Consider the following 13,178-nt stretch of genomic DNA (forward strand, 5'->3'; position numbering starts at 1 on the left):
TGGGGACTGCGATGAGGAGGATCGTTCCTCCCATTTCAGAACACCTTGCCTTCTCAGATTTTGAGTTAACTCTATCTTTTATAGAGAGAAGACTTTAAATAGAAGGGTGACCAGATATCCATGATATTAGTAGGTGACTTTAGGAATTTGGATTTTAGGAAGCTTCTCCAATCCCTCCTGCACTGGCGCTGGCACATAGTAGGAACTCCTTTTTTGTTGAAGGATTGAATCCTCACGTGCTGTGGTTACTCTCTCCTTTTGGATTACAAGTCCCTTGTGGGCAGGGTCCCAGTTGTGTCTTTCCAGGAACACTGTGCATGCAGTTTGGGTAGACTTTGGAAACCATTTGTTGAATAATGGATGAGTGAATGAATTTTGAGGTGGTGGTAGTGGTGGTGGGGGTTGAGGGAAGGCAAGCCAGGCTCTAAAGAGTTTCTAGGGTTTATGGGACGCTGCCCTAGCTCTCCCTGGCGTCTCTGGATTGAGCCATTTTCCCCCTCTTCCCTGTGGCCTCCACGTCTTCCAAACCAGCCTGGAGGAAGGGGTTATGCAGCGCCCGTCCGGGGATGCAGCCCCTAGGAGCCAGGTCTTCTAGGGCGGCGCCCACTCCCTTTCTGGGGTGGCGGGAAGAGGTGAGGACCTGGGACTCTCTGAGCTCCACGTGGGGCCCCAGTCCTGCGACCTGTCACCATAGTCCTCTACCTGTCTTCCGGCCGCCCCTTCGCAGCCTGGGCCCAGGTTCGAAGGGCGAGCACCTGGCCCGTCCCCCCCGGGGGGCTGCACCGGACGACCTCGGGAGCCGGCCCGGGGCGGCAGGGCGGGCCCCAGCGTTCCCCCACACCGGACCGGTCCCCCGGGGCGCGGCCCCGCCGTCGCCCCCGCCCCCCTCCCGCCCCGGGGGCCGGGCCGGGCTCCCGGGGGGCGGGGACTCGCCCAGTGGCAGCAGCGTCCGGGCCGGCGGCGGGCGCGGGGCGGCTTCCTGCAGGCAGGCGGCGCCGGGGCGAGCCGTTTGCCCGCTGCAGCCACCGCCGCCGCCGCTGCCGGGTCGCGGGGGCCGCGGCGCTCGGGGCCGCGTCGGTGCCACCCGGGCGCGCTGCGCGGCCGTCGCTGCTGCCCGCGCTGGTGCCGCCGCCGCCGCCGCCGCCGCCGCTGCCGGTTACGCCAGCTCCGCCGCCGCCGCCCGCTCTGATTCTGCGCATAGGCAGCCCCCAAGCCTGTCATTCTGCAAAAACACAGTTTACTCCACACGCCGCGCGCGCACACACACACACACACAGACACTCACACACACAGTCACACACACACTCACACACACACACACCCGCGCGCACACACGCGCACCCTCGCCCCCCGCGCACACGCACGGAGGAGGGCGCGAGCGAGGAGCCGACGCGCACCCCCGGCGAGCCAAGTTCCGCAGCCTGGCATGGCTTCTGGGGACCTTTACGAGGTACGGGGACGCGGGGGCTCGGGCGGCCCCAGCCCGCGGGCGGCGGCGGGCGGCGGGCGGCGGGGCCCGGGCCGGGGCCGGGGCCGGAGTTGCGGGGCTCGCGGCGGCGGCGGCGGCTGAGGCGGCCGGAGGGCGGCGGGGGCCGGGGCGCGCCTCCCGCCCGCCCGCCCTCCCGCGGCGCCCGCGCCCGCTCCCTCTTTCTCTTTCTCTCTCTCTCTCGCGCACACACACTCTCTTACTCCATCTACTTTGCGGCCTGGGAGGGGAAGGAGGAAGCCGGGCGGAGCCGGGGCGGGGGAGGTAGCGGTCCCGGGGAGGTGTTTCTCGCCCTCGAGTACAGAAAGTACAGGTAAAAGTCGGAGCCGGACCCGCCGGGAATGCGGGGGGCCCCCGCGGCGCGGCCGGGGCGGGTGCGGGGCGGGAGGTGCGGGGCCCGGGGTGGGCCGGGGGCGCAGGAGAGGCGGGGGTGGGGGGGCTGTGAGAAGAGGGGGCGGTGAGAGCGGAGCCCAGCCCGGGCGAAGCGCGGTTCTGGTGGGGGTGGTGCGGGGAGGCGGCCGCAGGGTGTGGGGGTTCGGGAGACGCCCCGTCAAACAGCTCTCAGGGGCCCCCAGGCCGGCGCCCCCTCCCCCCACCTGCTGCCCCAGACAGGGCGAGGAGCCCTCCAGGCCGAGGTGGCGTGGGGGGCGGTCCTTGCAGGTGTGGTGCTCGCTGCGGGCGGAAGGGGGCGCTGCAGATGGCCCTCAGTGGTGGAAGGAAGAGAACGTGGAAGGTGGGTGGTGGTAACACGTGGCCAGAAGACATGGGATGGGAGCAGGGCTCCCAGCACTCTGTCGTCTTCGGCAGATACCTGCCTCCAGGTACACACCATCTGCACCTGATACTTCGGAAAGCGTCTCAAAAAGTGGTCAAGATAGACATTCATCTGTCATCTTTGAAACACTCAACAGCCATGGCCTATGGGAAGCTAGGTTTTAGCTATTAGCTCTGGACACAACTGTTCATGCGTTTGGATTCCCCATGAGTGGATAAAATAAGAACAACTTCTCTTTGGGGAGAGTGCCCCCGAAGAGGTATTGGTGGTCCTCAAGAGAAGGGTCAGGATGGGGAAGCTAAGAGACCAGCCATCTGCAGCCCGAAGGCCTGTTGGTCCTCCAAGAAACAAGCCTCATCAGTCAGCGTGGACCTTGACTCCATTAACACTCACCCTGGTTCTCGAGGCTTTGGGTAAAAAGTTTTTGGTAAAAGCCTGAAAAGGTAGTATTGGCCTCGTGGGGAAGAGAAGGCAGGGGTGATTCACCCAGAAGAGAATGCAGGGGTGATTCACCTGCCATGAGCTTCTTTTCTCTGGCCCTCTGAACAGCTGACGTTTTTTCAAGATGGTGGATTTGCTGGCTGGTGTGAGAAGAATGGAGAACAAGCAAGTTAGCATCGTGGCTTCCTGTGCCCTTAGGGTCTTTTAATGATTCTGGACTTGGTGAGGCCTACTCAGGGACCCCTAGTAGGTGGGCTCAGGTGGGATGGATCTTAGCACTCATTGAGAGAACGATGCAAGTTGACCTCTTCTCTCCTGCCTTCCTCATCTCTATGCCAATAAGGCAGATGAAGTTGGGTAGAAACTTGGTGAAAAACTCTGTCAGATCATGGCCACTGGGTCACCCAGGAAGCACTCTGGTTTGTGTCAAGATGGCAGAGCAATTTCTGAAATCAAAAGTTGAAGCACAGTAATGTAGGAGGTTTGATTGAGCTTTTGGAAATATAACTAGCCCTATTTGTGCATTGGCCAAAAGTAAATATTGTTCAGGGGCAAAACTCATCTCGTTGGGAGTGTGGATTTTTCTACCCATTGTTGTTGAGTCATCTAAGAGCTGCTGACTATCCCTGAGTAAAAAGTTACACTATGAAGGCGTTAAGAGAACATATTAGGAACTGTCAGTACTTACCCATGTAAAGTTTGGAACTTAGGAATCTTCAGGGGATAATTTCTTGTTTAATGTTCATCTGAAACCGCCCTCCTTAACATTGGTAATTATAGTTGCCAGATGAGTCCATTAAAAGGGGAGTTTTCACAGTGTCCTTGGAACTATCTTAGCACCTCAAGAGTTCTTATTGGAATTCAATAAACAGGACAATAATAATAATTACTTCTGTGATAGTAGGTAATTGTACTAGAAATAAAATAATTTTCCTGTGGCTGTTTTTTTTTTTTGTATAGACATTACTTAAAAGGCTAAATTGAATTATGAGACTATAACCAATGTCAACATTTTTATAGCTTATGTCTACACCAGTTAACATATACTAAAGAATTTAAATTGTTGTCCAAATTGAGCTATAAAAAACAAATGCTAATTGTACATTAACATATGTAGCTTTAACTGTAAATTTGTTGTCTGTGTGTAAAAAATAGGATGTTTTACTTAAGCATAACACTTGGATTTAGTACTTTGATTGACCTTGAAAGAAAAAAGAGAAGGAAACTGATCTAATGCTCAATATTGGTATTACATTAAATATATATTTGAGTATTTATAAAATGGCTTCTTGGAACCTCTAACCAAGAAACCACATTTTGAATGAGCTATGAACTATTACATTTGTAATTGGTATATTTCTCTTGTGTATCTACTGACATTATTCTTGACCCTTTCTGGTGAAGATGTGATTTGAGTTATAGAGATTCTTCATCTTCTCTTTGGTATTTCAGATAACTAAATTGTAAAGCGTAAACCTTCCCCAAATAGAGATTTTTAGGTCAGAAAATGAAAACTTTGATTATATAATAGCACTCTTGAATCATAATAAAGAAATATGGACTCAAGCTCAGTTTTCAAAATTTTGGATCTTGGTAGTTGTTCTATAGTTTTTCCTATAGCAGAATTCTCATCATTTGTTGTATTATAGCCATCACTTACAGAAAAATGATCTTAAATATTGGTTGATGTTAGCACCAGGTATCTGTCTGGATACAAAAGGAAATCTCTTATCCAGGTGCTCTGGTCTACATTCTGCTAAACACAAGGGTCATAAAGTGGTAGTCTATGAGCCAGTCTATGTATGTTGCTTTACCTCAAAGGTACATAAGAAAAATGGATTTAAATAACGTTAGAGGGATCATGTGATCTCTAGTTTGTCCTTGTCCCACACTCCCTATTCTCATGTGCCCATTCTCCTTCACTTTCACATTGCTTATCTGGCTTCAGGAAGCATTAGAGCTTGCAGTACCAGGATTCTAGCCAATCGTTTGTTAAGATGTTTGGGTATCAGGAACCCAGTTCTCTCTTGTCTTGTCCATCTCTGTGTCCCTAACTCCTTGCACATTCAGATACTTGTTGACCTAATCAGAAAACAGAAGACTGAATTAAGTATACATAAAGTACATCGGGTGACCTTTGTTATCCTTGTGGTGTTACTCTTTGTTCTCTTTTCTTCCCTGGCTCATGGTCTCTTAGTGGTGTTAACACCATGTGTAGGGATGGCCATCGGTTCCTTCTGGAAGGAAGTGAGAGAATCCCTTTTCAGAGAACTACACTGTTATTCATAAGAAGGACTGAATGCATCTAAGCTTCAACCATGTAGCTTTTCATGTGGATTTTGGGTAGTATTTTACTCCCCCTCTTGTATTAGCTAGTATTGTGGAGGAGGTCTGCACTTGGCAAAAATGTTCAAAGGGAATGCTGTATTTCTATAGAGTAAGTCAGCAGTGGCCAAATTTATAGAGATGGGCTTGACAGTGATAGTTCCTTGTGTATTTGTCAACATTCAGTTTATTTATACTTCCCAAAGTCCATTTTAAAAGGATGAAATGTACCATATGTCTTTTTTTGGAGTGATGCATGCGTTGATATTTATTTAACGTATATGTGCATGTGATTGGGTGTGTATGTGTGAATGTGTGTGTGTATGAAAATACTGCTTGAATTTCATTCCAAAAACACAAAACAAATAACAACAATAATAGGATAGTTTTAGTTTTGAAAGAAATTTAGTTAAAAATTGACTTTGCTGCTGAGATGAACATAGGGATTTCTGCTATAGTGATATATGTACACCTTGTGTTTTGAAAAATCAGGCACTAAAAAATAGCAGGGCTTATTCTCAAAAATGGATTGAGGCAAACTGTTGAAATCTATTGAACTTTATAACGAGAATCAAGCCCAAAAACAAATCTAATAAAAATACAGTTTGCTTAAGTCTCCTCCTGGCTAGTGTTTGCCCTTAACAGGTCAGTCATCCCTTACAGCCTTGTGTTTAGGCATTGTTACTATGGAAAATCATATGTATTGGAGACAAACATTTAGATTCTAACGATATGGATTATTCTGCATCTTTTGGATAGTGAGGAGAATTCATAGCACCATCACAATGTATTTCACATTAATAGAACGCCAAATATATGTCAAGCACTAGAGGGATGAAGACATTATGCTCTCAATGAGCCTATGGTTTGGTGGGAGATAGAGTCAAAGGAATTTACACCCTAACCAGTGTGGCTTAGTTGTCTGGGTGTGGTCCCATTCACTAAAAGGTGGTTGGTTTGATTTCTAGAAATGGACAATGGATTAGTTTGAAAGAAGACTAGAAGCAGGGTGACCAGTTAATATTCTGTTTCAGTAACTGAAACAAGCAGTGTTGGTGGATTGAACTAAGGGAGTGGTAGTGGAGATGGAGAGATCTGGGTGTGATCAAAAGATTTAAAAAGAACACAATTTATATATCCGTCAGTATTATGTTTGGATGCGTATAATAGAAAATATACAGTAACTTAAACAAGATTAAAAAAACAACCGTGAATTGAAATAAGCATGGAGTTCCAGCTTGGTATTATGCTTTATGAAGCTCTCAGGGTACCAGGCTCCCTCTGTCTCTTTCATCTTCAGCTGTGGCCTCTGTCCTCAAGGTCACTACTTGTTCCAGGATGGTCATGGAGCCCTAGCCATCTTCTTCATAAAGGAAAGGAAGAAGCAAAAAAGAGGGAAGGGAAAAAGTTGAGTCATCCTCTATACACAGCTGTTTCTAAGATTCATACAATCCTGCTTTCAGCTCATTGGCTGGAACCTAATTACATGGTCATCTAGCTATACAGGAGCTAGAAAGTATGATTTTTCAGCTGCATTCCCCCTCTCCCTTTCAAATAAAACCTTATTGACAGTATTTTAGCCTATTAGGTGTCTGGTGGGACCAGTCATGGAGATAGAGAACTTAAGAAGACACATTGATTGAAGGCAGCGGAAAGAACAATGAATACAGAGTGTTTGTCGGACATCCAGATACAGATGTCCATAGTGGCAGGTTATGTGAGTCTGAAGCTCAGACACATTATTTAACATGAAGCTAGAGATTGGGGATCATTTATGTATAGATTATAATAAAAGCCAATGACAGTGTATAAACATGAGGAAGGTCCAATGATGGAATACTGCAGAAAACGGTCATTTAAAGAATGGAAGAAGAGAAAGATCAGATATACAAGGACTAGCAAGAGAGGAAGAGGAAAAACAAGAGGCTTTTGTTGTTATGGAAGACAGTGAAAAATTACACTTCAAGAAAGAAGATATGGTCAACAACCAGTATCCCTTGGATTTCATAACCAGTAAGTCATTGATCACCTGGGGGAGCATCTGTTCCATACAGTGTATGGGCAGCTGGGGGAGGACTTGATGGCAGTGTGATGATGAGGAATGTGCATGTAAAGTCTCCTTATTTGGGTGACACTTAAGAATCTTGGGTGTGATAGCGAGGAGTGAGTGAAAGTGCTATCCAAGGATGGAGTGGGAGAATGGATCAGCCATCTCCATTCTCCTACTTCTACACATGCTCTGCTATTTTGTATGACTTGGATAATAAAATGTTGTAGTGTATATAGAATTTGGGTTATTGGGCCCTACATGCTTAGAAGAAGTAATTTTTCATAAACTTTACAAATTCTTCTCTCGCTGACGTATGACAGTCTGGTGTGTTCAGTGGCTTTACATGGAGAAAAATAGTAGGACGTATATAATGTAGTCATACAGAACCTTGCTAAGTAAAATTTGTTCAAGAAAGTGATTTTGCAAGTTGAGAACAAGAAGATAAAGTTCTTCCATGAGGTTTTGCCACACTAGCATTCTTGTGAGAGGAGAGGTAGATTGGATGGAACACTACTGATAAATGAATGTCATGGTCAGTTTTATGTGTCAACTTGGTTAGCTCCAGTCCTCAGCTATTCATTCAAACATGAACCTAGGTGTTGCAAAGGTATTTGGTAGATATGATTAAAGTCCATAATCAGTTGACTTTACCGGGGAGGTCGTCCTAGATTATTCTGGTGGACCTGATTCAAACAGTTGAAAGGTCTTAAGAATAGAACTGAAGCTTCCCCGAAGAAGAAATTCCATCTGTGGACACCAGCTTCAGCTTGGAAGAGTTCCATCTTGTCCATCCTAATGGCCTGCCCTATGTACTTTAGACTTGCCTCGCCATCATCACAACCATGTAAGCCAATTCCTTGCAGTAAATTAATACATATATTCTAGTGGTACTGCTTCTCTGGATGATTCCTGATTGAAACAGACAGTGTTCCTGTTCACACATCACCATTTGATAACATTGTGTGACCAGATAATTCTTTTTAAAAAATATATTTTTATTGATTTTAGAGAGGAAGGGAGAGGGAGAGAGATATAGAAACATCAATGATGAGAGAGAATCACCAATCGGCTGCCTCCTGCACGCTCCCTACTGGGGATCGAGGCCACAACCCAGGCATATGCCCTTGATTGGAATCAAACCCAGGATCCTTCAGTCCACAGTTAGACACTCTATCCATTGAGCCAAACCAGTTAGGGCCAGATAATTCTTTTAATCTTTTTGAACCTTGGTGGCCTCTGCTGTAAAATGAGATCTCTTCTGTTTTTGAAAACTCTCCTGATTGAGTCTGTTACTTCTTCAATAAACACCTTATTTGCTAGTAGCTGTCATCTTATTTGTATATACATCTAGAGTTCCAAGAACCCTGCTCAACCTTGTTATCAACTAGAGTTGTTCCAGTGGAGCCATGTTTGGGATGGCAGCATAGGCAGGTGCTAGACCTCTAGGGTAGCCCTCTCCTGGTTCTGCCTTGAGTCAGCCTTTGGCTCTGGTGGTTGAGTGAATGATGAAGAGTAGCTCCTCTTGTCCCAACCCACCCTTTATTGCCCCTTCTTTTAGTGCATCATTTCCTTACTCAGTGGATAGAAGCTGCAGCTTCCAAAGGTCACATCGCTCCAGTGACAGCCCCGCCAGGTGACCAGGACTAATAAAGTAACTAGTTCCTGAGAAGCCTTGGAGGGCCATTAGTTTGTCATTGCACACCCTGCTTTCTCTTACTATAAAGGACGTTATTCCCAGTTATTCCCTCTTGACCCTCTCTCTCTCAGAATCTCCAGCATTGACCCACCCACTACATTGCTTTGTAAATGACTCAGAGGATTGTCAGCCTGGAAACTTTAAGGACACATCTGTGGGACCGGGGCTCTGGGCCACACTCTGCCACACCAGGAATTTCCCTGCCAAAGGTCACCACCATATTCTCAGATTCTCAATGAAGGAATTTTCCTCTTTGATTTTTCATTTCTTTGTCTTCTTGTCCAGTGCTTTAAAAATTATGTTTTAATACTAACAAATGGTGAATTTTATACAAATGCTGGATTTTATTTTATTTAAAAATAGTCTTGTTCAATAACCCATCAACCAAATATTTATTGTTTGTCAAATATGTGCCTAGAACTATGGTAAGTGCTGAGGTTGCAGCCATGGATGTCTTTTAAACTGTTATTCAGAATGTGATCATTAAAAAAACCTAATGCAGCCGAAGCCGGTTTGGCTCAGTGGTAGAGCATCAATCTGCGGACTGAAAGGTCCCAGGTTCGATTCCGGGCAAGGGCATGTACATTGGTTGCGGGCACATCCCTGGTAGGGGGTGTGCAAGAGGCAGCTGGTCAATGTTTCTCTCTCATTGATGTTTCTAGCTCTCTATCTCTCTCCCTTCCTCTCTGTAAAAAAATCAATAAAATATAAAAAAAAACCCTAACACCACATGTAGTTATAGACCATATTTTTATTTATTTTTATTTTTAAAATATATTTTAAAATATATTTTACAGAGAGAAAGGAAGAGGGATAGAGAGTTAGAAACATCGATGAGAGGTCACTTTTTTTTTTTTTTTTTTTTTTTGTGAGCAGACCTCAGATAAAACTTTCTACCCTTTTTTGATAAAAACTCTCAGCAAAGTGAGAATAAATGAATAATATCTAAACATAATAAAAGCCTTCTATGACAAACCTCTACAGCCAACATCATACTCAGTGGGCAAAAACAAACCATTTCCCCTAACAACAGGAACAAACAGGAATGCCCATTTTCACTACTTCTGTTTGATATAGTATTGAAGTGCTAGACATAGTGATTAGAGAAGAAGAAGAAATAAAAGGTATCCAAATTGGAAAAGAAGAAGTAAAACTGTCACTTTTCTCAGGTGATGTGATATTGTACATTGAAAACCCTAAAGACTCCATCAAACTACTAGATTTAATAAATGAATTCAGCAATGTAGCAGGATAAAAAATTAACACTCAGAAATCGATGGCATTTTTATATACTAATAATTAACTTACAGAAAGAGAAACTAAACAAACATTCCTATTTACCATTGAAACAAAAAATTAAGATACTTAGAAATAAACTTAACCAAGGAGGCAAAAGATCTATAATCAGAAAACTACAGGCCATTGAAAAAAGAGATAGAGGAAGTTATAAACAAGTGGAAGAATATACCATGTTCATGGATTGGTAGAATCAACATTAAAATGTCCACAAACTGTCCAAATTTTTTTTTTCATAATAATTTTTAAAAAATATATATTTTATTGATTTTTTTTGCCCCCCTCCCTCCCTCCCATTACGTACCCTCCCTCCCCAGAGTTCTATGTCCATTGGTTGCACCCATATGCATGTACACAAGTCCTTCGGTTGATCTATTATCTCCCCCAGATCTTCCTCCCCTCCCCACTGTAATTTGCAAACTGTCCAAAATTTTATACAGAATAATAAAACCCCCCAAATACCCACAGCAATCCCGAGAAAGAAGAAAAAACTTGTAGGGATCACAATACCAGATATCAAACTATGTTCCAAAGCCACTGTGTTCAAAATTGCCTGGTACTGGCATAAGAACAGACATATAGAACAATGGAACAGAATAGAGAACCCAGAAATAGATCCAAGCAATTATGCTCAATTAATATTGATATTTGATAAAGGAGGTAAGAACATATAATAGAATCAAGAAAGTCTCTTTGCCCTAACCAGTTTGGCTCAGTGGATAGAGTGTTGGCCTGCAGACTGAAAGGTCCCAGGTTCTATTCCGGTCAAGGGCATGTACCTTGGTTGTGGGCACATCCCCAGTAGGAGGTGTGCAGGAGGCAACTGATCTATGTTTCTAGCTCTCTATCCCTCTCCCTTCCTCTCTGTAAAAAAAAATCAATAATAATATATTTTTAAAAAATACAGTCTCTTCAATAAATGGTGTTGGGAAAATTGGACAAATACATGCAAAAAAAGAAAAAAAAAAAAAAAGAAAAGAAAAGAAACAGACCAGCAACTTTACACCACACACAAAAATAAATTCAAAATGGATAAAGGATTTAAACACAAGACAGGAAACTAAAAATATTTAAAAAATCCATAGGCAACAAAATATCAGACATAACTCATACCAATATCTTTACTGACACATCGCCTAGGTCCTAGAATAATGGAAACTAAGGAGAAAATAAACAAATGGGACTACATCAAAGTAAAAAGCTTCTGCATGGCAAAAGGAACTAACAAAACAATAAGAAAGCTCACTGTACTGGAGAACATATTTGCAAATGTTATCACCAATAAGGATTTAATCTCCAAAATTTATAGGGAATTCCTACAACTCAACAAAAGGAAGATAATCCATGAAAAAATGGGCAAAAGACCTAAATAGACACTTTTCGAAAGTGAGCATACAGAAAGCCAAGAGACATGAAAAAAATGCTCAAAGTCACTAATCATCTGAGAGATGTAAATCAAAACAACAATGAGGTACCATCTCACACCTGTCAAAATGGCTACCATCAACAAATCAATAAATGACAGTACTGGTGAGGATGAGGAGAAAAAGGAACTGCTGGTGGGGATGCAGACTGATGCAGCCACTGTGGAAAACTATTGAGTTTCCTAAAAAAATTAAAAATTGAACTCCCATTTGACCTAGTCACCCCACAAAGAAATCCGAAACACTAATCAGAAAGAATATATGCACCCTTTTGCATATAGCAGCACAATTTACAATAGCTAAGATTTGGGAACAGCCTAAGTGCCCATAAGAAGATGAGTGAATTAAAAAACCGTGGTCCATTTACACAACGGAATACTATGCTGCTGTGAAAAAAAAAGAACTCTTATCTTTGCAGCAGCATAGATGGACCTGATGAGCATTATGCTGAGCGAAATAAGTCAGAGAAGGACAAATATCAGATAATCTCACTAATTTGTGGAATATAATGAACAACATAAACTGATGAACAAAAATAAAGACATAGAAGCATCAAACTGACTGTTAAACCTCAGAGGGAAGGCAGGAGTGGGTGGAGGTAGAGGATTTAAGAGATTAACAAAAGAATTTGTATGCATGCATATATGCATAACCAATGGACACAGACAGTAGGGGGTGAGGGCATGTGCTGGGGAGTGGGAGTGGGCAGGGAGAAGTCAATGGGGGAAAAAGAAGACATGTAATAATTTCAACAAAAATTTAAATTAAAAAAAAGAAAGAAGAGAGCTTTTCCTGCCATGTCTGGACATATATTTGAACTTCTGGTATATATTGTACATTGTTTTAGCAATGTTGTAGTTCTGCAGTGATTTAAAAAAAATTCAGGCCTGTTCATATCTCCTCACACAGAATGTACAAGCAAACATGTTTTATACCACAATGCATTTAATTGGTCATTTCTAATTAGAAATGACTCGAGGTTCAGGTTGTGGTGGTTGGTGAATGTTCTAAATGTGGTGTAATAGTGTGTGATAATGACCAAATGTCTAACACCTTGTATTCTTATACATTATAAAAATGTAATGTTGGGCTTACTGAGAGTTCTAGGTCCTTCTGCCCTGACTTTTAAATTTGAGAGAAGGAATGTGAGCAGTTATTCTATGTTAGATGTTCAACCATGGAACAGACATTTCCTTCATCTCTTGTTTTAGACTTCAAGCTCGGTTAGAATGCAGAATGCTCTGAGATTGCAAAACAGAATGATCAAAACAAACCAAACCTGCTGCCTCTTATAACCATGTTTCAGAGAAAATCAAGATCATTTCTTATTTGAAAACTTACTTTCCCAGGCTGTTCTAGGAAGACAGCTAGCATCCTCGGACCTCATTTAAAAATGGTGCTATTAATGAAAATAGTTTTTTACTGAGCTCCTGAGTTAACTCAGTGATAAAAAAGTGTCATAAGTTAAATTTACAAATAACATCTTCACTAAGAAATTACCAAATGCTTCTGATTTTATGTTAGGTGTCCTTGAAACATTTTGATAGGGGAAAGGCTTGCATTGCTGAGCTCCAGCACTTTCTGTTGGATTCTAACCTTTGTAAAGGTAGAGACCATGTCTGCATTTTCATGATGGTATTCCCCTCTCGTGACACTTGGCTGGGAACATCATAACATTTTAACAA

The 13,178-nt window shown here is 43.5% G+C and overlaps 1 protein-coding gene across 1 annotated transcript in view; it reads left to right on the top strand.

Moving 5' to 3' along the window:
* Nucleotides 1-961: 961 nt before the first annotated feature.
* Nucleotides 962-13,178, top strand: part of CDYL2 (chromodomain Y like 2) — a 151,398-nt gene continuing 139,181 nt past the window's right edge. Inside the window, exon 1 of the mRNA XM_036440608.2 lies at nucleotides 962-1,450. Coding sequence (XP_036296501.1) covers nucleotides 1,427-1,450 — 24 coding nt within the window. The 5' untranslated portion in view covers nucleotides 962-1,426. The remainder of the gene's footprint in view (nucleotides 1,451-13,178) is intronic.

This window comes from Pipistrellus kuhlii, unplaced genomic scaffold (assembly GCF_014108245.1).
Source record: "Pipistrellus kuhlii isolate mPipKuh1 unplaced genomic scaffold, mPipKuh1.p scaffold_m20_p_17, whole genome shotgun sequence".
NCBI lineage: Eukaryota > Metazoa > Chordata > Mammalia > Chiroptera > Vespertilionidae > Pipistrellus > Pipistrellus kuhlii.